Source organism: Meles meles, chromosome 1 (genome assembly GCF_922984935.1).
Source record: "Meles meles chromosome 1, mMelMel3.1 paternal haplotype, whole genome shotgun sequence".
Lineage (NCBI taxonomy): Eukaryota > Metazoa > Chordata > Mammalia > Carnivora > Mustelidae > Meles > Meles meles.
Window position 1 is genome coordinate 48,784,254 of NC_060066.1, and position 21,861 is coordinate 48,806,114.

General features: G+C 31.2%; 1 protein-coding gene across 1 annotated transcript in view; it reads right to left on the reverse strand.

Moving 5' to 3' along the window:
• Nucleotides 1-21,861, reverse strand: part of CNBD1 (cyclic nucleotide binding domain containing 1) — a 385,468-nt gene that overhangs the window by 2,649 nt on the left and 360,958 nt on the right. The window contains exons 9-10 of the mRNA XM_046007793.1: nucleotides 3,799-3,908; nucleotides 2,109-2,259 (exon numbers count right to left, since the gene is read on the reverse strand). Of these exons, the coding sequence (XP_045863749.1) occupies nucleotides 2,109-2,259; nucleotides 3,799-3,908 (261 nt within the window). The remainder of the gene's footprint in view (nucleotides 1-2,108; nucleotides 2,260-3,798; nucleotides 3,909-21,861) is intronic.

Genomic DNA, 21,861 nt, shown 5'->3' on the forward strand with positions numbered 1-21,861 from the left:
CTGAATTTGGCTCAAGTCACTATCACAGGGTCTTGAGATTGAGCCCTGTGTTGGACTCTGCAGTCAGCGGAGAGTCTGATTCTCTTTCTCCCTCAACCCCTCCCCCTCCAACTTGAGCACACGCTCTCTCTTTCAAATAAGTAAGTAAAACCTTAAGAAAAAAAAAAAAAGACTCTTAAACTAAATACAGCTGACCCTTGAAGAGCAGAGGGTTGGGACACCAACCCCTAAGCAGTCAAAAATCCAGGCATAACTTTTGACTTCCCCACACTAAACCACTGATAGTCAGCAGTCAATACAGATTTTGTATGTCATATATATTTTATACTGTATTCTTACAATAAAGTAAGCTATGGGAAAGAAAGCGTTATTAAGAAAATCATAAGAATAAGAAAATATATTGTCAGTACTGTAATGTATTTATTGAAAAACTCCATATATAAGTGGACCCATAGAGTTTAAACCCATGTTGTTCAAGGGTCAACTGTAAAATATTTTATTTTCTTGTAAGTTTGTGGCAAAACAAGCAAAATGTAATCCTTAAGAACATTCCTGTTTAAAATGTTTAATTAGGCACACAACGCATCAGTAGCTTTAAAACATCAGTCTCAAATGAACAAAACGTAGAAAGAAATTTTAAGTATGGACAACACACACACAAAACACAACTACAGTTTATACTAAGCCATTTTAATTTTAGGTTGCCAGACAGCAAAGAAGATTCTAATACATGCTTGAAGGAAGTACTTTCATGTGTGAAATGTTGATTTACATAAAACAGTCCACAATGTATTTGCCTTGCACCAGTTAATAGAAACAAAAAAAATTAGTCAATCCTATTTCAAATCGCCTGGGTGGCTCAGTGGGTTAAAGCCTCTGCCTTTCGCTCAGGTCATGATCCCAGGGTCCTGGGATCGAGCCCCGCATCGGGCTCTCTGCTTGGCAGGGAGCCTGCTTCCTCCTCTCTCTCTCTCTGCCTGCCTCTCTCCCTACTTGTGATCTCTGTCAAATAAATAAATAAAATCTTAAAAAAAATGGATATATGAGTTGTGAAATCATGGATAAAAATGGATATATGAGTTAAGTGAAATCACAAACTGGTAGAGTATATATTCTTTTAAAAAACAAAAAGCTTGAAATTCAAGATAAGGGGATTCAGTCAATCATACATGGATAATAAGGGGAATGTTTCTTTTTGTTTTTAAAGATCTTATTTATTTATTTATTTATTTGAGAGAGTGAGTGAAAGAGAAAGAGAAAACCAGGAGCAGAGGCAGAGGGAAAGGGAGAGGGATAAGCAGACTCCCCTGCTGAGCAGGAAGTCCAACATGGGGCTCAATCCCAGGACCCTGGGATCATGACCTGAGCTAAAGGCAGACACTTAACCAACTGAACCACCCGGGCACTCTGGGAATGTTTCTAACTGAGTTTATTTGAAGCAAATTTCTCACCCATGTTCAATTCCATGAGTTTTTCCTCTCTTATCCTTGATCTGATGTTTGCTATTCTTAGTTTCATTATATAAAAAACTGTATTTTTCTTTAATATGCTGTTACATCATCATTTATTAAACCCTATTCATTTATCCTTCACACTCACTGGCATTTCTCATTTGAGTATAACTTTTGGAGGACCAAACATGGGTGGCTACATGATTATTCTTTTAATACTACTAGAATGCTAGAACTTCAGGTAAAGGCTTAAATGCTACAAGCCATGATTCTTCATATACACTTGATCTAGATTGTACCTTGGAAGATAGCACACTCTTGACCTGAAGCAGAAACACAGAAGCAATACTTGTAGATAAGAAAAACCAAAAGATACTCCATAAAAGGAAGGAATGATGCTATTAATGGTAACTCAGGAATTAGAGTTTTTATTAATTTCAAATCAAAGTGTTTTGAAATAGTGTTAATACATTCTTAAAGTAGCACAATTAAATCAGAATATGAAGTGTTAAAGGGGACTATCTATAGATACATTGTTTTTTTAAATAACATATATATATATATACACCTACACTTAGTTATCTTTCTATGAAATATATCCACACTTGTCAAAAGCTCATCAAATAAAAATGGTATAAAAGATATGTATGTATTTACCAAATAGGTCCTTATCTTCAATGATTGCCATCTCAACCTCTTTTCCAGTAACTACTGTGCATGTGAAAGGAACTTGAAGAAGAACACTAATCTCACCAAAGGACTCCTTCTCCTGAAGTCTACCCATACAAACAAGTTTTTGAATTTTTTTCTGTAAGAGATATAGATAATTGATGTTTAATGAAACTACTTTTAGTCAATGGATAAATACCATTATTTTCAGAAATTCACTGTTCAGAAATCATTTTGGTGTATGGTATTTAAAATAAATTGCAATTTCATTCAAGTCAGAGAAAAGTTATATATACATGTATTTAAATTATATTAGAACAATAGTAAATTGATAGATAATTTCAGCGTATCTAAGGTAATTCAAAGTACTACTACTGTCATTTAGTGATCTGCAAATTAAATTTTTAATCCACTCAGGTGTTTAGGAAATATTGAGCTCATTCCATTTTTCAAGGTCCTAGGATAGCATTTTGTAAATATAGCTTAGTTTTGGTGTTTTCTGAGCTACCATTTATTACCTCATCCCCAGTGGCAAGGCACATTTGTTGGACTAACACAGAATAAGAAAATAAGCACAGATGGCTAGGACCAGAATTGATGGAATTAATGGCCACAGATGGAACTCCATCAAGACTTTCTTGTTTAAATAAAAAAGAAACATGGAAAGTGAGTTTTACCAGGGAACTAGCAATTTAGGTCCAAATTAGAAACACTGTAAAAGGGCCTACCAGGTTTCAGTATGCATGATTCTGGAGAAAAAGTTGAAACTCCAAATTAACTTTTCATGGAGATCTCAACAGCTTTGAAATGGGGATGAGTTGATGAGCAGTAAGATTAAAAAAAAAAAAAAAGTGTAGTTCTTGAAGTAGGTTGATGACATTAACTCGGAAGAGATAAAAGCCTTTACTGAGCATCCTGGGGTCAAAAGCCAATATCTAACTTGAAGAATTGCCGCCTGGCAAATCTTCACACTGAATATAATCTGTGTGGCAGAATTCAACTTTTACATATTAAATTGAATGCCACTGAAGACTGCCTGACCAATGAAAAAAAGGATTAGCTCTAACTTTTCTAACACTGCATTAGTGTTTTACCTGTTCTAGAACTTCATAAAACAAATCAAATAGGCTGCACTCTTTTGGGTTGGATGTTTTAGCCAACCATAATGCTTTGAGTTTTATCTATATTCTTGTATGCATTAGTTCTCTTTATTAAGTATGTTATTCCATTGTATGAATATATCACAATGCTTCTATCCATCTAACTGTCAATGGACATTTGGATTACTTACAGTTTTTGGCTTATGAAGATTCATGTAGATGTATATTTCTATTTCTTTTGAGTAAATATCTAAAGTAGAATTTCTGGGTCATATGTTAAGTGTATTTTAACCAATCCGATATTCTTAAAGCAGTACCTTGTTGTGGTTTTTATTTACATTTCTCTAAGAAATAACGATATTAAACATCTCTAAATGTGCTTTTTGGTCATTCCTATGTCTTACAACTCAGTATACAATGTATTTTACATTCCTGTATCTTACAACTCAGTAAAAAAAAAAGAAATAGCAAAAAATAGTAAAAAATGTTGAACAGAAATTTCACAGGAGACAAAAAATGTTCAATAGTTAGGCTAGATTCAATTATGATTAAAGAAAATACATAAGTTTAAAACTTACCACTCTTTTTGGCTGTAGTTTCATAAGTCCTACAATATTTCTATAAATGTCACAATATCCAGAATTAATATAAGCCACAAAAGAAATTACCTTTCCACTTTCCACTATCACTGAAAATAAAAGAGATAATTCATTATTTTATGCATTCTTCTCTACAAAAATTATTTTAGATATCACAATGAAAGATGACATATTTAATTCAGGAACTATTAATGGCAAGTCTTTTAATGGCTGGCAGTTCATAAGCAGTACTCAGCAAATGATAAAAAATTTACATCTGGTATTTATATCTGTAACCTAATATATAGGTAAATATTGACAAGACTTTGGCAGTAAAAGCAATGGCATGCTAATAAACTGTCAGGTTGAGGAGATGAAAGTGTGAAGCAAGCCCCAATTTGTAGCATTTGCTGATTTTTTATGATATAAATATTCCTACCATGGCTAATTTCAAATTGCTAGTGGCTTAACAACCAACTCATAAAATCGCTGAATATTTAGCTTTTGACTTTATGAGGGCTGGCACTCCACTAAATACGGCAGTGGTTAAAAACAAGGACTTTATACAGGTTTTTGGTTTTTTTTTTTTTTTTTTTTTTTTTTTTCATAAAACAAAAAACAAATAACAGAAACAAACAAAAAGACAAGGACTTTGAGGCCATACTGGCCTGGTTTAAAACTCTATTCTTTCACTTCATAATGTGACCTCAAATAGATAATAGAACTTTTCTGAGCTTCAAGTTTTTCATCTTTAAAATGGCAAAATTGGGGGTCCTTGTTCTATACTTAACACATGGTAATTAAATGTATATAATTTATCATAAGTTTTGGCACATAGTATTACATAAAAACCATATTATTATTATCATTATTATTTTCTCAGATTTATGAAACCACCCTAAGGCCAAGATATACTTGAAGGTGAACTGGATAATACCTTTACAACTATCAGTGGATTAAAAAGCAATGTAAATAAAAAAAATCTGATCTATATAACATTAAATTATCAACATAATTTAAATAATAAAATCATTTGGATTTACATAAATTGAAATTACTACTTCAAATTGAATTTCAGATTTGTTCGTTCTAAAACATATCAATATTTTTTTCTAAAAACCCCAAACACGGGTGCCTGGGTGGCTCAGTGGGTTAAGCCTCTGCCTTCAGTTTAGGTCATGATCTCAGGGTCCAGGGATTGAGCCCCGCATTGGGCTGTCTGCTTGGCAGGGAGGCTGCTTTCCCCTTTCTCTCTGCCTGCCTCTCTGCCTGCTTGTGATCTCTTTCTGTCAAATAAATAAGTAAAAATCTTTAATAAAAAAATATAAACCCCAAACACAAAAGTGATAATATACATGCAAAGATGTATATGTTATCTTTCCTGTGATTTTATAAAGTAGACAATTAAAAAATATTTTCAATTATTCAAAAGCATTTATTTCATAGTGTAGAAGAGTATATATCAACATGAGAAAAATACTGATGTTACTGAAAAATAAGCTAGAGAATAGCATAGCTCTTTAAAAATTATGGTTAGAAAAGAACAAGGTAGAAGTTGGTAAATATAATTTATCATAAGCAAAAAATGAATGCCAACATACAATGGAAAATACTTTAAGATAAATCAAGTGACATTTCAATTATTTTGCTGACATGTTTATGAGAATATTCAATCTCCCTTTCCTCATATAATATTCAGAGCTCAAAGTTTATAATTAAAAAATTAAAAGGTTATTCTGCTATCACCAATCATTTATTTTGCTTAAATGAAAATTTATGGTAATGCTTCTACTGTCTTATATTGTATTTATTACAGCCAAACATTGACACTATACATTTATCTTAAGACACCAAAGTAAAGTATGTCTGTAAAATTATGTGTAAATTGTGTAGACAAGAAGAAATTTTCTCATTGATTGTACTCTGAAAAGCAAAGAGTATCTTTCTACCAAAAGGTTATGATAGTAGAGAAAATGTTATATGATAATAGAGACTATCATATAACTGTTTTCCTTCTTTTAGTCAATCAATAGGACATAAAGGGAGGCATAGAGCCTCTTGGTAATTGTAAGAAAAGGATACACTTAAATAGACACTAAAGAAGACCATTATTTCAAACGTTCAGAACTGCAATATTATAAACTTTTTCTTGAAAGTCAAGTCCTATATAGATCATAGAGAAGCATACATAATATCAAAGAGGATAAAGACCAAAGAAATTTTTCTTCATATTGAAGGTAAGGCAACAATGAAAAGGCTGAAGCATTCATGAGGCAGTCTCATTCCAGAGAAGGGATATTTGCTATCTGAGTCATTGTTTATGGTCTTTATAATAATATTAGCAAATGTTTATCTTAGTGAAGAAAATACAGAAAAACCATTTTCATCTAGGTAAGTAGTTTGAATTTAATAACATTAATTAATAACATTACAAAATGTATAAGATGTAACATTACAAAATTATGTATCATCACTTAAGATTTTAAGTATTACTATTTTTGACTAGAAAAAGAATCATATGCATTACTTGTAAAGATTTAACCCCACCCATTATGTTTCCTAGTTTCACCCATTTGACCTCTGATCCTGCTTCCTGTTACAAAGAACTTAAGTCAGTGATGTCAAGATTAATATTGCCATCTTATACTCATTTCTCTTAGGATACATAGAAAATGACAACATAAGATCCAAAGGATTATAACACAATATTATATGAAAAGATTTAGACATGAACTATACAGATTAAATTTTACTATTATTTAAAGGTCATATTCATTGATGTTAAGGAATTAAAGTTGATTTGTATTTAAAAATTAGGTTTTGCCAGAACCCTATCTGGAGAGAATGGAGGACATATGTTTATGATTGCTTAAGATTGATATTCTTCCACTCGACATGAGATTCATTCATATGAGTGGATACACTACCCATAAGAAAATGTAGATTAACAAGTTTGGAATTTTACTAGGATTCCAGAGGCACAGAATTGAATCTTAAAAGATAGGAGAAGAAAGGAAGAGAATATTCAGAGACATACAGTGCATCTGTAAGCCTTAGGTCATCTAAGATAGCCTACTGATCGACAGAAAGCAAGGGTTTACATGGAGAGACTTGCTGTAAACACCAGAACTTTCTCCACTGAAATGTAGTAACATACATCAGCCCTAGTATTATGACTTGCATTTCTCCTATACACGTGTCCTGATGCAACTGGTTCTTGCAAATATGAATAAAACTAAAGGAAGGCACTAATAGCAAACCTCTTCTGAACAAGAGTTTTGTTGGTTATAATATCACAGTTGATACTACTCCCCACCCTTAAGCCCAAAACGATGTACATCTTTGCATGTGAGAAGGGAGTTGAAAGGAAGAAATACAAGAGGTTCAACCTTCAAAGAGTAAACAAAACCAAAATCTCTGTAAGTAAACATACTAATATCAAAATCCAGAAGAGTATTATTTTAAGTATTACTTTAAATACCTTTATTGTTTCTGTTATTACAATTATTTTGCTCATAAAAAATCAGAAAATATACAAGAATACATAAATTACATGTATCTTATATACATACACATACATGTGTATAAATATATAAAAATGTGGTGTATGTGTAATATATATGCTCAAAAATATATAGCATAAAGATAACTATTGTTGATATTTTTATCACATACACTTCCAGAATATTTGAAAAATTCTGGGAATATATATGTATACATGTAAAATTATAGATTTGTATCATAATTTATAATGATTGACCAAAAAAAATCTTCCCTCTTTAAATATAAGCTTGGGAATCACTGGAGTAAATTGTCTTAACTAAAATAAAAGTGAGGTACAAGTTCCATTTGTCATAAATGTTAAAAAAAAAAAGCTATTTGAATTTCAGGAAAATGTAAAGGAAGCAATCAATGACAAAAAGTGCAAAAATTAAAGATGTATCAGAAAAAAAGACTAGTGAAAATGCCTTTGTATTTATAAACTAAATTTTAAGATTTTCATCACTAATCTAATTAATATATTTTTAATCTGATGACAAATTTAAAGGCTCTTAAGATAATCTAATTTTCAAGATTTTTTATTCAAGAACATTGATAAAGTCAATTTTCTTTTAAAATGGAAAAAAATTAGTTTTTAAAGCTCCTCATAAAAAATTCACACCCATATTCTAAAACCTGAAATCATTAGACCATTATGAAAAGAACAAACTTGATTTTATCTTAAGGTAAATAGAAACTAAACATTAGGCATTATTCTTTTTATTTCTTTTGTTTATTATACACTAGAAAGTAGTCATGAGTCCAATAAAACTATTTTATTCCAATTTTCAGATCAGAGTCATGATAAGAAGGAAAATTCCTTACTGGCTATTAGTATCAGTACTGGGACAGTTTAAATGGAAACTAGTGATTAGAAAGATTGTTAAAGGACATCTTCTTAATTAAGATAAACCCCATCCCATTAGCCTAACAGACCAAAACACAGTGTTGGAGCAGAAGTATATCTGAGGATCTGTAAGACTGATACAGCTTCAAGCAAGAAATGCATTAGCTGAATGGGTATCAGTTTTCCTTGTAAAACTAGGCTACTGGAAAAAGAATGATATAGAAGAATAGCACGATTGATTGATATTTTTATTGAAGTATAAGTGATGTATAGCATTATATTAGTTTCAGGTACACAATGCAATGAATCAACATTTGCATACTTTGCAAAATGATCACCACAATAACTTTAGTTAATATCTGTCAATACACAAAGTTACAAATTGTTTTCCTTGTGATGAGAACTTTGAGTACTACTCCTTTAGCAACTTTCAAATTTATAATACATTATTGATTATAGTCACCATACTGTACATTTAATCCCTATGACATTTATTTTATACCTTGTGATGAGAACTTTGAGTACTACTCCTTTAGCAACTTTCAAATTTATAATACATTATTGATTATAGTCACCATACTGTACATTTAATCCCTATGACATTTATTTTATAACTTGAGGTTTGTGCTTTCTGATCCCCTTCACCCAATTTTCCCATTCTCAAACCCCCTCTCTCCTCTGGATACCACCAACGTATTCTCTGTAACTGAGTTTTGTTTTGTTTGTTCTTTTGATTCTACATATAAACAAAATCATATGGTATTTCTGTCCTTTAAGTTTGTTTAGTATAACATCCTCAAAGTCCACTCATGTTGTTGCAAATTACACCACCTCATTCTTTTTTTAACTGCTAGGTAGTTATTCCATTGTATATATACATATAAAACACATCTTCTTTGTCCATTCATCTATCAATAGACATTTGAGTTGTTTCCATATCTTGGTCATTGTAAATAATGCTCCAGTGAACACAGGGGTGCATGTGTCTTTTAGAATTAGAGTTTTCATTTCCTCTGGGTAAATATGCAGAAACAAAATTGCTGGATCATATAATAGTTGTTTTTTTGCAGTTTTAATTTCTTGAGGAGCCCTCATACTGTTTTCCATAGTGGGTGCACCAGTTTAAACTCCCACCAACTCCAACTTTGAATTCTCTATATTTCTCTATTCTTTCTCAGTAGATGATAGATAGATAGATGATAAATAGATAGATTGCTTCTATATAGGCATATATATGAATATATATGCTCAAAACCAGAGGTTTGAATATATATACATATACATATACATACACATATAGTTGTATAGGGGAAGTGTGTGTATATATTTCATGGGATTCCATATTCCTTCCTCACATATATCCTGTCTGCTTATGATCTTGTAAAAGGACTGATGTTTAAGCATCTGTTATATTGTGTTTTGGTTAATATTGCTGCTTTTGTTACTTAGATTTTGATGAGCTTGGTGTTTTCAGAATTACACATTTGGTTTTGCCTTTTCATTTGAATTTGGAGCACTGCTTTGTAATATTAGATTTGAATCCCCTCACGCTTAAGGATTACCTTAGTAAATATACAACATACATTTACCTGTGTCTACCAGAAAGAAAATGCTATATATGAATTTGCTATTATTATACTAAATTTTGACCCTTAAGTTTTCCAGATATTTTAACCATATCTGGGCTTTAACTAAATATCATTAAATAGCAAGATTCAGCATAAACCCAAAACTATAGATACAGTCTTCCAAATACCTCTAACTCTGGAGGTATAGAACATAAAGTGATTATTCAGGAAATATTAAATAATACAAAGGTGATTTCTGGAAGGACTTGTGTAAGATAGAAACTTTTCTTTTAAGTTTGGGAGAATTAGATCATCTGATTGTTTTATCTTGATTATTAAAAAATCCCTTTTTAAAATGAATTTTGGCCTTCTTCAAGTTTTCTAATTTGTGCTTCTCTTTCTTTTGACTTTTAATATATTATAGAAGTATAGTTTTTTCCATCCAGTTTTTTAAATCATTAAAATGGACTTGTTTATAACATTTTATTATCCTTAAAACTTTATTGTGTCTTTATTATATTTCATTTGTTTGTAACACGGTTTATTATTTGTAATTTTTTTCTAAACAGCATTTCATTTCACAAATAACTACTATTTCTGTGCAGTTATTGCTTCATAGTTCATTGATCTCTGCACTTATTATTTTTTAAAATATTATTTATTTAGTCTTGCTTTCTTTTTTCAAAACTCTGGTTTCAAATGCCTGGATCATTCATTTTTCTTTTTTTCTGATTTCTTATGCATTCAACACCACACATGTCTTTTATCTACAGTTTTAATTGCATTTCATATATTTTGAAGTAAAGTGATTTTGTTATATGGCTGAGAGTTTTTCTTAATAGCCTTTAATCAGTGGGGTACAATGATATGTAATTTTCCAAACACTTAAGGACTGTCCTTTTACAATCAGTTTAACGTTTGTTTGTTTGTTTGTTTGTTTGTTTGTTTGTTTTTTAACTACAACACATTTTATTTCACTGGAAAAATCTGTATGAAGAACCAATTGTGGTTCCTGTGAGGAAACATTTAGCACAGCTTAAATAAAAGTGAAGAGAAGAGGGAGGGGAAGAGGGCCCCGCCTGTGCTAGTTCTGCCACCACCTCACTCTGGGGCCCCGCGGGATGGAAATCCTGGGTGTCCCAGGAAGTCCCTGCTCAGCCCTCTCGGAAGGCCCTGAGAGCACCTGCGGTGTCTGCGAGCTGCTGTGGCCCTTAGCAGAGACGTACGGGTACACAGAATGCAGATGAGGCCACACTGGTGTTTTCAGCTAGTCACACACAGGCAGGAACACTTCAACTAGGAAGTAAAATATATATAATTTATCAAAAAATAGTTCTAATATATAGAAAAACATTTTAATTCTCTGAGGCCTCTGTCCCTAGTTTTAAGGTTTTTTTTAGTTTTGCTCTTGACTCTATGTGAACACGATACACAATGTATTTTCATAAATGTTGCTTATGTCTTATTTGCTGGGGGAAAACTGCTCTACATAAAAATAATGGCTTGAATTCTTTATTTGTAACGTTCAGTTCCTAGTTGTCCTCAGTTTTAGTCTATTTGGTCTATCAGTTCCTGAGAGAGCTATATATAAATAGTTAACTATAATGATTATGATACTTGTTTCTTCCTATAACCCTATCAGTTGTTTATATACTTTGAGGCTTTTGGATTTGTACATATTCCTAAGAGTCATATTTCTCTCTCTCATTCCTCTTAGCAATATATAATGCCTTATTTGTTTACCACAATATTTTCATTGAATTCTATCTTGCTGTATCTTAAGATTGTTTCATCAGTTTAACACACATTCTTTTAAAATAAATGTATCATGTCATTTATACTGTTCTGTGGTATGAGTTCCTTTTTAAATTATTTCTTCTTTTATGCTTGTCAATGTTTTCTAGTCAACTTCCACTTCTATATGTATAGAGAAACATTATTTTTAAGACTCCATGGTGTAGAGGTACTATAATTTAGGGGAATGTAATAATTTTTCTAAAATTAAGCTTTTAAATGGTTCCAAGTTTTGCTAGTTAAAAATATTCTATAATAAATTGCCTGTATGAACATCTACAGATAGGTGCAAAATTTTCTATAGATTAAAATTTTTCAGCTAACAGACAGATGAAAAGATGCTCAATATCCCATTAACAAGGAAATACCAATCAAAACTACAATGAGATTTGACCTCACACTTGTCAAAATAGGTAAAATTAACACCACAAGAAACAGTAGGGATTGGTAATGATGTGGAAAAAAGGGAACCCTCTTACACTGTTGTTGAGAATGCAAACTGGTGCAACCACTCTGGAAAACAGTATGGAGTTCCTCGAAAAGTTAAAAATAGAAATACTCTCTAATCCAGTAACTGCACTACAAGGTATTTACCCAAAGGATACAAAAATGCTGATTCAAAGGGGCACGTATACCCTGATGTTTACAGCAGCATTATCAACAATCATCAAATTAGGGAAAGAGCCCAAATGCCCATTGACTGATGAATAGATACAGAAGATGTGGTGTGTGTGTGTGTGTGTGTGTGTGTGTGTGTATAATCTCCATCGAAAAGAAGGTACTTTTGCCATTTGCAGTGATGTGGATGGAGTTAGAGTATTATGCTAAGTGAAATTAGTCATTCAGAGAAAGACAAATACCACATGATTTCACTCATTTGTGAAATTTAAGAAACAAAACAGATAAACATAGGGCAAAAAAGAGAGAGAGAAGGAAACTGTAAAACAGACTCTTAACTATAAAGGACAGACTGAGGGATAGTGGAAGGGACATGGATGGGGGATGGGCTAAATAGGTAGTGGCATTAAGGAGGCATTTGTTGTGATGAGCACTGGGTGTTAAATGTAAGTGATGACTCAGTAAATTCTACTCCTGAAACTAATAATACACTATATGCTAACTAACTGCAATTTAAATAAAAACTTGAAATTACAAAAAATGAAATTTTTCATATAGCATTTAATAGTAAATTCTGATATATTTTTGATAAATTTTCAAATGAATTCTTATTATTTTAATTATTATGTCCTTGATATTTACTGAAAGTTAGAATCCATTTATTTATGTATTTACTATTTGTATATTTTAATGAATTTTTGGTCATATATAGTGTCCATTTTTAAAACTGAGCTTTCTGTCTTTTTTATTTATTTGTAGTAATTCTCCAGAGTATGGTTATTTAATCTTCATTATTGTACACATTGCAAAGGTTTACTTCTAGTTTCCCAAGAATATTTCATTTATTTATAATCTTACCACATAATTTTTACTATTTAGTATATGATCAAACCTGTTAAAATTCTATTGATAAACTAGAAACTGAGAGAGACAATAATTACTAAAATAATAATTCCATATTTTGAGACACCTGGCTGGCATAGTTGGTAGACCAATAATTCCATATTTTGTTTCAATAAATTTTTAAGGTTTTTTAACTTAAAAATTTCATATATTTGTAATTTGAATAACGTATGAGGTAAGAGGTTTTATCTCAAATGAATAAAATTCCCAAAACAGTTGTTGAAAATTCCATCCTAGCCTAACTGATCTGAAAAGACCCTGCTATCATGTAGAAATTGATAATAAAATTATGAAAGTTTTTCTGATTATTGTGATCCTGTGCTCCAACACTTTTTAAATTGGTTTAATGTTAGACTGTCTTGAGTACTGTTAGATAAGTTTTCCTATTGAAATTTTACCAAAATTTTCCTGGAACATACTGTATTTGCTCTTCCAGATAAAATTATGGTGCTGAATATTTTGTCTCTCCAACCCCACTCTCTTAACTTTCTCTACTCTGTTGTTTGCCCTAGAATGCCAATACTCCTATAATTCATCAACCAGTCTCCTTCATCCTTCTGGTTTTGTTTGAATTTGGCCAATGGGATGTAAATGAAGGCGACTATAGAAGAGGGAATTTGAGATACTTATTCCCCCATCTGCCTCCCTGATAGACTACTATGTAGCAGAGGCTGAATACCTGTCCTAAGGTCACCAACTGCTACAGCAAAGTGCTTATACCTATAAATGCAGTCAGATACTGATAATTTCTTTCTAGTCTTTCCCCCTCAGACCTAGACATGGTAGTGGTTTTCTACTATATATGTATCTGTGTTTCACTATCTTTTGGTACTTTTCCTCAATCTTACCCTCACCTTTGCGTGTAGTCTCTTCCTTAAACTATCTTCCAACACTCCCAAGTAATATGTTGTCTATTTACTGCCAGACTCTTACTGATACTTATGGGCTTCAAGTCCCATAAGATATTCTGTCAATATTTTCATTAGCATTCTATTCAGCTCATGTATTTTTTTAGGTGGAATTAAATGTTTACAACATTCCACTCTAATTTCTATTCCCTAAGTATTCTTTATACCATTCAAAAAAGTGTATAGTTTGGACCATAAAGGGGTTTACACTTTTCTGAGTTCATTTCTGGATACTTAAATTTTTTATATTTTAAGTGATGTTTCCCATTATTTTGCAAAATTAGTTATTGTTTCTTGTAAAAACTATGACATATTGATTTAAGAAAGGGAAACTGACTCCTGTTGATGTAATAAAAGAAGAGGTTTGAGGAAAAGACTGACATCTGACCCAAAGTCAATTTCAATTACAGTGTCACAGTCAGAATAAATAAAGCATAGTAATTGTTATACTCAAGAAGTTTATTCTACAAGAAAAAGTAGTATTGAGCAAATGTGGATCAGATGGAAGATCCACAGAGGACTTCCTTTTGTGCAAGATGTGTTGATCATCAAAGAATTTTGGTGGCATTACTAATGACTAACTTGATGCTAAGCAAATAGAAATATTTAAAAGGAAACATTTCAAATAACACAGGAACTGTATAATTACCATCTTCCAAAAATATTTCTGATTTCACTGGTATCATCGTTTTTTCCCCCTAGAACTGTGATTAATGTTGATATATATCATATATATATATATATATATATATATATATGGAGATGGATGATTAATCTTTGTATATATATATATAAGATATATATATACATATATACACACACACACATATGGTTAGTTAAACACAAAAGTAGGTATATATATATATTTCATTTCTGTGGGATACTGAAATGAAACCCATTTCAGTGGGTTACTGAAAGTAACCATTGTATATAGCCAATTTTCAGTTGTAATGGCAAAAATAACTTTATCTCACAGAATTATCTAGAGGATTAAAGAAATAATCTAACCTAATCTGCAAGAGACAGTGCTTTATAAATAGCACTAATTTAATAGAAGAAAATTATTTTCTATTTTCACTGATAATCATATATTTTAATCATAAATTCTATTTAATCATGGTAATTGTCCATTTAACAATGATACTCTGATTAGTTACTTCATTTTGACACTACCTAACCATCCTACATTGATTTTATTTCAATTACTTAAGCAACATTATCTCAGAGATGAATAATCACATACTAAATGGACTGGCCCAAAAGAATACATGGGTAGTATGATGTATTCATAATTTGTATCTAGTATATATGATAATTAAATTTATTCATTATTTGAGATAATGATTTACTTCATTAATTTCACAATAATTAATTTTGATTCAGGAGATATTCCATTTGGTATATGTTAATGTAATCTGGACTAGTGTAGCTAAACTGTTCAAGTAAAGAGATTTATTTTATTATATGCTTTCAGAACATTGGCTATTTATACTCAAATTAGTTCAATCATTCTCTATGATATTTATGCAAATGTATACTTTAATATATCTATTAATGAACCAGTCATTATTTTTGTGCACAATATTCTGGTTGAAAAGTATGTGAAAATTTTTGTTTTTAATATTTTAGTATTTCTCAAAACAACTTTAAAAAGATATAATAAATCCCATTTCCATTTTTAAAAGTGGAATATTAATGTTTTTCCTATAAGATTTTATTTAAAATTTTTATACTAATCATTTTTATAATACTTATTTGTTACCCTGAAACTATTGTTTTCCTTTTAATCTCATTACTTTTACATATTGAACTTTCAATGTGAATTGTATACCCATAATTTTCCTATTGTCATCTCTATTTTTAACTAACAACTAACATTTTAAATTGTTTGTGCCACATGATATCTAATTAAATATCTTCTTCCCCACATGTGCAAATTGTTTTCTAACACCCTTTATTTTCAAAAAAATACTAATCTTTCCCACGATGCATGGTACTTCTTGTTATATACTATACAATATTCTTCTGCAGGTTAGTGTCTTATATAAGATAACACCCTAATAGAAACCTAAGCCAAGAGTATGAAAAAGTTGTTAGAACTTTTGTAAGAAGTAAACTTAAAGCATGTGTCAAGAATGATATAACTATACACATTGATGAAATATTTCTAAGAATTTTTCCTAAGGAAATAATCAGGTAAATAGGTACTTGGGTATTAAGTATTCAAAACCGAGCATGTAATATTTTATGCAACTTAAATGATAATCAAGAAAAAATGTTTAAATAAATTATAATAAATCATAAACTATATTATGCTTCCACTAAAATTCAGAGCTCAAAACTGTTATTGGTGTTCATATATTCATTTTATAAGAGCTAGTGAAAAAGAGTTCCATTAACTCTATAGTATTCAACTTTGACAAAATATATAAATATTATTTGCTTTTGAATTAAAACACTGGAAGAAACATAGGTAAAGTTTAATAATTCTATAAGAGCCTAATTAGAAGTTACATATGCTTTATAATTTTTCATTTTTCCAAAATGTATACACTGAAATATAAATTACTTTCATGAGTAGATGTCTGGGGCCACTGAGAACAAATAGGAGGTATATAGCATGCTGCTTCTCCAGAAAACTCATGGTACAGCAGATAGGCCAATAAAAAATAGCTTGGTAGACTTTCCCTCACAGGGAATGAGAATTGTGGTACATCATTCAGTGATCTGCTTGCTGTTTGTTAGGCTGCTTGATGTGTTGGCTTCTGCTCCATTTCTCTTGGATAATGGGTGGTATCTGGCATCTTCTTAGATGTATGGGGGCTGCTAAGAACAAAGAACAGGGTGGCATGTTGCTTGTTCAGAGTACCCATTGTACATCAGAAGATACCAGAAAGTGCAAGAGATTATGAGTTCCTGAAAAAAAAAAAAAAAACTAACAAGCAAATTCCTCTAATTAAGAATCCACACACATAAATCCAGAGAAGGCATACCCACAGAAAAGTTTGAATGGTCCCAGATTCCCTACCTAGACGGACTGGTGAAGGTTTTTCCCTGTATAATCATAGTTCATAAAAACTGGGAGAGGTGGATGTTTTTTTCAAATGTACAAATATGGAAAAATATTTTTTCCATATTTCCCAATTCCCAAGCAAAGGGGCAAAATGAATCTTCAGAAACCAACTCCCCAAAATAGAAATATATGAATTACCTAGCAAAGAATAAGAAATAACATGCATAAACATTTTCAGAAAGTAGAAGCTAGCAAGATGGTAGAGAAAGCCTCAGACCTGTATTCCCCTCAGAGAAATGGAATTAACATTACACGACTAATTGCCTTTGTGAGAAATCCAGAAAATAATTAAGAAGTTCCTGTATTGTAGGCAAGCACAAAACCAACCACATAAAATCTGGTAGGAAAATTCATGGCACTTTCTCACTAGATCCCCTTCTAGTCATGTTGTGGCATGATTAGGAAGAAACCATTAACACCCAGATTCTCCCTGGGTAGAGAAAGAAATGGAATGTACATACAATGTTCTAACTTTTGGGAAGCTGCCCAGGGGACTGATTTCTATCTTGTCTGAATTTAAGCACTGATGGGAAAGGGATGCCAGGTTGGGATCCACTGAGAACAAAAATGTTCAATATATACCAGAGTCTACAGTACCACAGACAGACACTAACTAGGTACTGTTCATTAGTAGAACTTGGCAAACTTCTTCAGTAAAATTACACATATAAACTCAGAGAGAATACATCCCAGAAAAGCCTTGAAAGATGTCTAGAATATCCAGCTGGGCTGACTGAAGAAAAACCTCCCAGTGCAAAGACCATAACACAAAGACTGGAGAAGTGATTGATATTTTTTTAAATTTCCAAAGTCCCAACAGAAGATAACAAAATATACAAAGAAACAGGGGGATATGAACCATTCAAAGGGACAAATTAAATCACAAGAAACTGACCGTAAAGAAATGGAGACAATAATTACCAGACATGGAACTAAAGAAAAAAAAAGTCATAGAGATGTTGAATGAATTAAAAGAGAACAACCTGAGGGTTTTGAAGGGGCGGGGGTGGGAGGTTGGAGGAACCAGGTGGTGGGTAATAGGGAGGGCACGTATTGCATGGAGCACTGGGTGTTGTGCAAAAACAATGAATACTGTTATGCTGAAAAAAAATAAATAAATTTAAAATAAAAAAAAAGAGAACACAGAGAGGCAATTATATGAAATTAGGAAAATGATGTATGAACAAAATGAGAATATCATCAGAGATAGAAAAAATGTAGAAGAACCAAACTGAAATTCTGGAACTAAAGAATAAAACAAATGAAAATTTCACTAGAGGGATTTTATAGCTATTGAACAAACAACAGAAATAATCAGCAAACCTGAAGATAGGACTTCTGAAATTACTGATGCACAGGAGCTAAAAGCAAAATAATAGAAAAGAACAAAGAAAACCTGAAGTACTTGTAGGACAGCATTACACAGAACATGCATATTATAGGAGTCCCAGAAGGAGATGAAAAGAAGGGGCAGAGATCCTATGTGAAGGAATAATGGCTAAAAAATTCTTGAACTTGAGAAAAAAATATGAATATATACATTCAAGAAGCTCAATTCACTCCAACTAGAAGAAAGCATACACGCAGACAAATCATAATAAAATTGCCCAGTCACGTAGAGAATTGTGAAAGCAGCAAGTAAAAACAGCTACCACATACAAGGCAACTCTAGGGGTCTGCTGTACAACACTGTGCATATAGTTAACAACCCCATATATTTCAAAGTCGTGTAAGTCTGTGCTTGGTGTTTATTACCACAACAAAAAAGAAATTGGTGCTAAGTAACTTGAGTCACTAATATTTTTTTCATTATTTCTGCCTTAAAACATAGCTTGAATAATACATACACATACACACACACATGCAACTTCCTATCAACAAAAATTCAGTTTTTGAAATATTGTTAATCAATCATTGACTGAGAGGAGATGGCACATAATTTTAACTTTGACAAAGTAATTTTTCTCTATTGAAACTCCAGAATTATAATCACACCAGATGTGTTTACAGAGACAACTGAGAAAAGTCTTAGAAATATTTTTAGTTAAATTTTTAAAGTTGTTGAAAATATGTTACTTTCCAAGTTTGAGGACTTGATCTTATTCCCCTTATCTAAAAATGCAAATGTAGAAACAAAAGAACCAGTGAAATTATCTAATTTAATTAAATGATTAGTATGTACCTTTTTCATGCACAAAACACTATTAATCATGTTTTTGAAAAGCCTGAAAAATAGTTACCTAGAAGAGGCAAATAATGAAAAATAAAGCAGTAGTATAGGACAGTAAAATGTTTATTTGGTTCCACATAAATTTTGTTGTTTTTTTTCTCTTTTGGAGTTAAAAGAACATCTTCACGATGTCATGTAATGCAAACAGCAACCATTCAATATATTTTCTTCATATGGTGTGAAATCGGGACTTGGTTTTGGAATGTGTCACTATTTTAAGAAGCTTTCAAGCTGGAGGACGTAAACATTTTTTTAAAAATTTATTCAGGGGGCGCCTGGTGGCCCAATGGGTTAAAGGCTCTGCCTTCGGCTCAGGTCATGATCCCAGGGTCCTAGGATCAAACCCTGCACCAGGCTCTCTGCTCAGCGGGGAGCCTGCTTTCTCCTCTCTCTGCCTGCCTCTCTGCCTACTTGTGATCCCTGTCTGTTAAATAAATAAATAAAATCTTAAAAAAAAAATAATAAAAATAAAAATTTATTCAGATCACTTTAAAATGGTGCAATTATCAAAAAGAAAAAAGACATAATTCACTGAAAAGACATCAAAATAAATTACACAGGTTCATGCACATTACCTTTATCAAAATATAAGCATTTATAAAATGTTTTTATAATAAAATAAGAACATTTATAAATTACATAGAATCTTTTTCCTGATTGGTTAGCACTGTCTCTATTTTCAAACTCTACAACTTTCACTGTTAATTTCTTTCTCACAGAGCAATGTTATTTTGTAATTAATCAGTATTTTTTGATTAAAGTATTAGAATTAAATTTAGGTAAAATTATGTTAACTTTCTCTCTACATATATGTATAATTATCTGTATATATATTATAAATAATTATAATAATAAATACAAATATATAAAATGTGCTATGCATAAATTAACATATTTGTTATAAATTATAATATATAATATCTGTGTGTGTATATTACATATGTATATATATATATAAAACTTATCTGTTGAGAAAAAGTGAATTTTTCCTGTGGCTACAGAAGATATAAATCTAATTTCTAGAGATGAGAACTAAAATGACTGGGTGGAAAACACAGGATATGATTTGTAGTAGATTAGATAGTGCCAAAAAATATTAATGAAATGAAGACATGGTAATAGAAAGAATCCAAAATGGAACATAGGGAGAAAAAAGAAACGCACACACATACACACACAGAGGACGATGCAATAGTGAAATAGAGGACCAGTTCCATTAGCCTAATATACATATAAACTGGGGTATCCCCAAAAAGGAATGAATATTTGAAAAAATAACGCCAAAATAGTCTACATTTGATTGAAATGAATTTTTCACTCAATAATATCAGAATACATATTGTTTACAAGTTCACATGGAACACTTACCATATAGACCATATTATGGACTATAAAACAAGCCTTGACAAACTTTAAGGAATTAACAACACATAAAATATGCTCTTTGACAAAAATAAAATTTAAATTTAAAATCATTAACTGGAAAAAATACTTGGAAGCATAATAACATATTTCCAGATAAACTATGGGTCAAGAAGTAGTCAAAAGGAAAATTACAAAGCGTTTTGAGTGGGATGAAAACAAAGACCAATAATCAACATTTGTGCAGTACATCTAAAGCAGGACATAGAGGGAATAGCACTAAATGGCTATATTAACAAAGGAAAAAGTTCTTAAGACAAAAACCTCAGGTTCTATCTTGATCCTATAATGGTGTATGAAACTCAACATATGCAGAAAAATAAATAATAAAGAGAGGCATAGAAATCAACCAAAGGGAAAATAGCAAAATACAGAAAATCAATAAACAGCCAAAGCTGATTCTTTGAGAAGGTCAATAAAATTAATATACCTCAAGCTAGACAAATCACAACAGAAAACTCTGATAATAGCCATCAGAGATTAAGTACTATTATTATCCCCATTTCCAAAGGAGAAAATGAGGCACAAAGTTACACGACTTGTTCAATATCTCACATATAATAAGTAGTGTAACCAGAATTCAAATCCAAGTGATTATCCTCCTCCAGTGATGCTCTTTAATATATATTATGCTATGTAATGTTTATTTATATAATTATAAATTCATATTCATTAGTATTTCTATAGCTACATAATTATATATGGATATAATTTAGTAAATAATTACATACCACTAGAACCAATCTCTAAACACATTCTGCCTCTTTTTCACTTTTAGGCATATCTTGAACATCTATATACATCTGCATATATGACTAGCTTCATTCTTTATATTTGCTTCATTCTTATATTCTTTATATTTCCATTCAATGAATGTCCATAATTCACTTAACCAACCCTTTCCTGGTAGACATTAATTTGTTTCCCACTGCTAAAAAATGTACAATTAAAATTATTATATATATACCTTTGAATTAATAGTGTATATTTATTGGTAGTATAAATTTTTAGCAATAGAATTTGCTGCTATAAAGTTTTTTTTTAATTTTTTGTAGATTTTGACAAATTAGTCTTGAAACATGCTGTACCAGCTGACATGCCCACCTAAAATGCACAAGATTCTTGCTTTCTAACTCCTCGAGAATCTCGTATATTAAAAT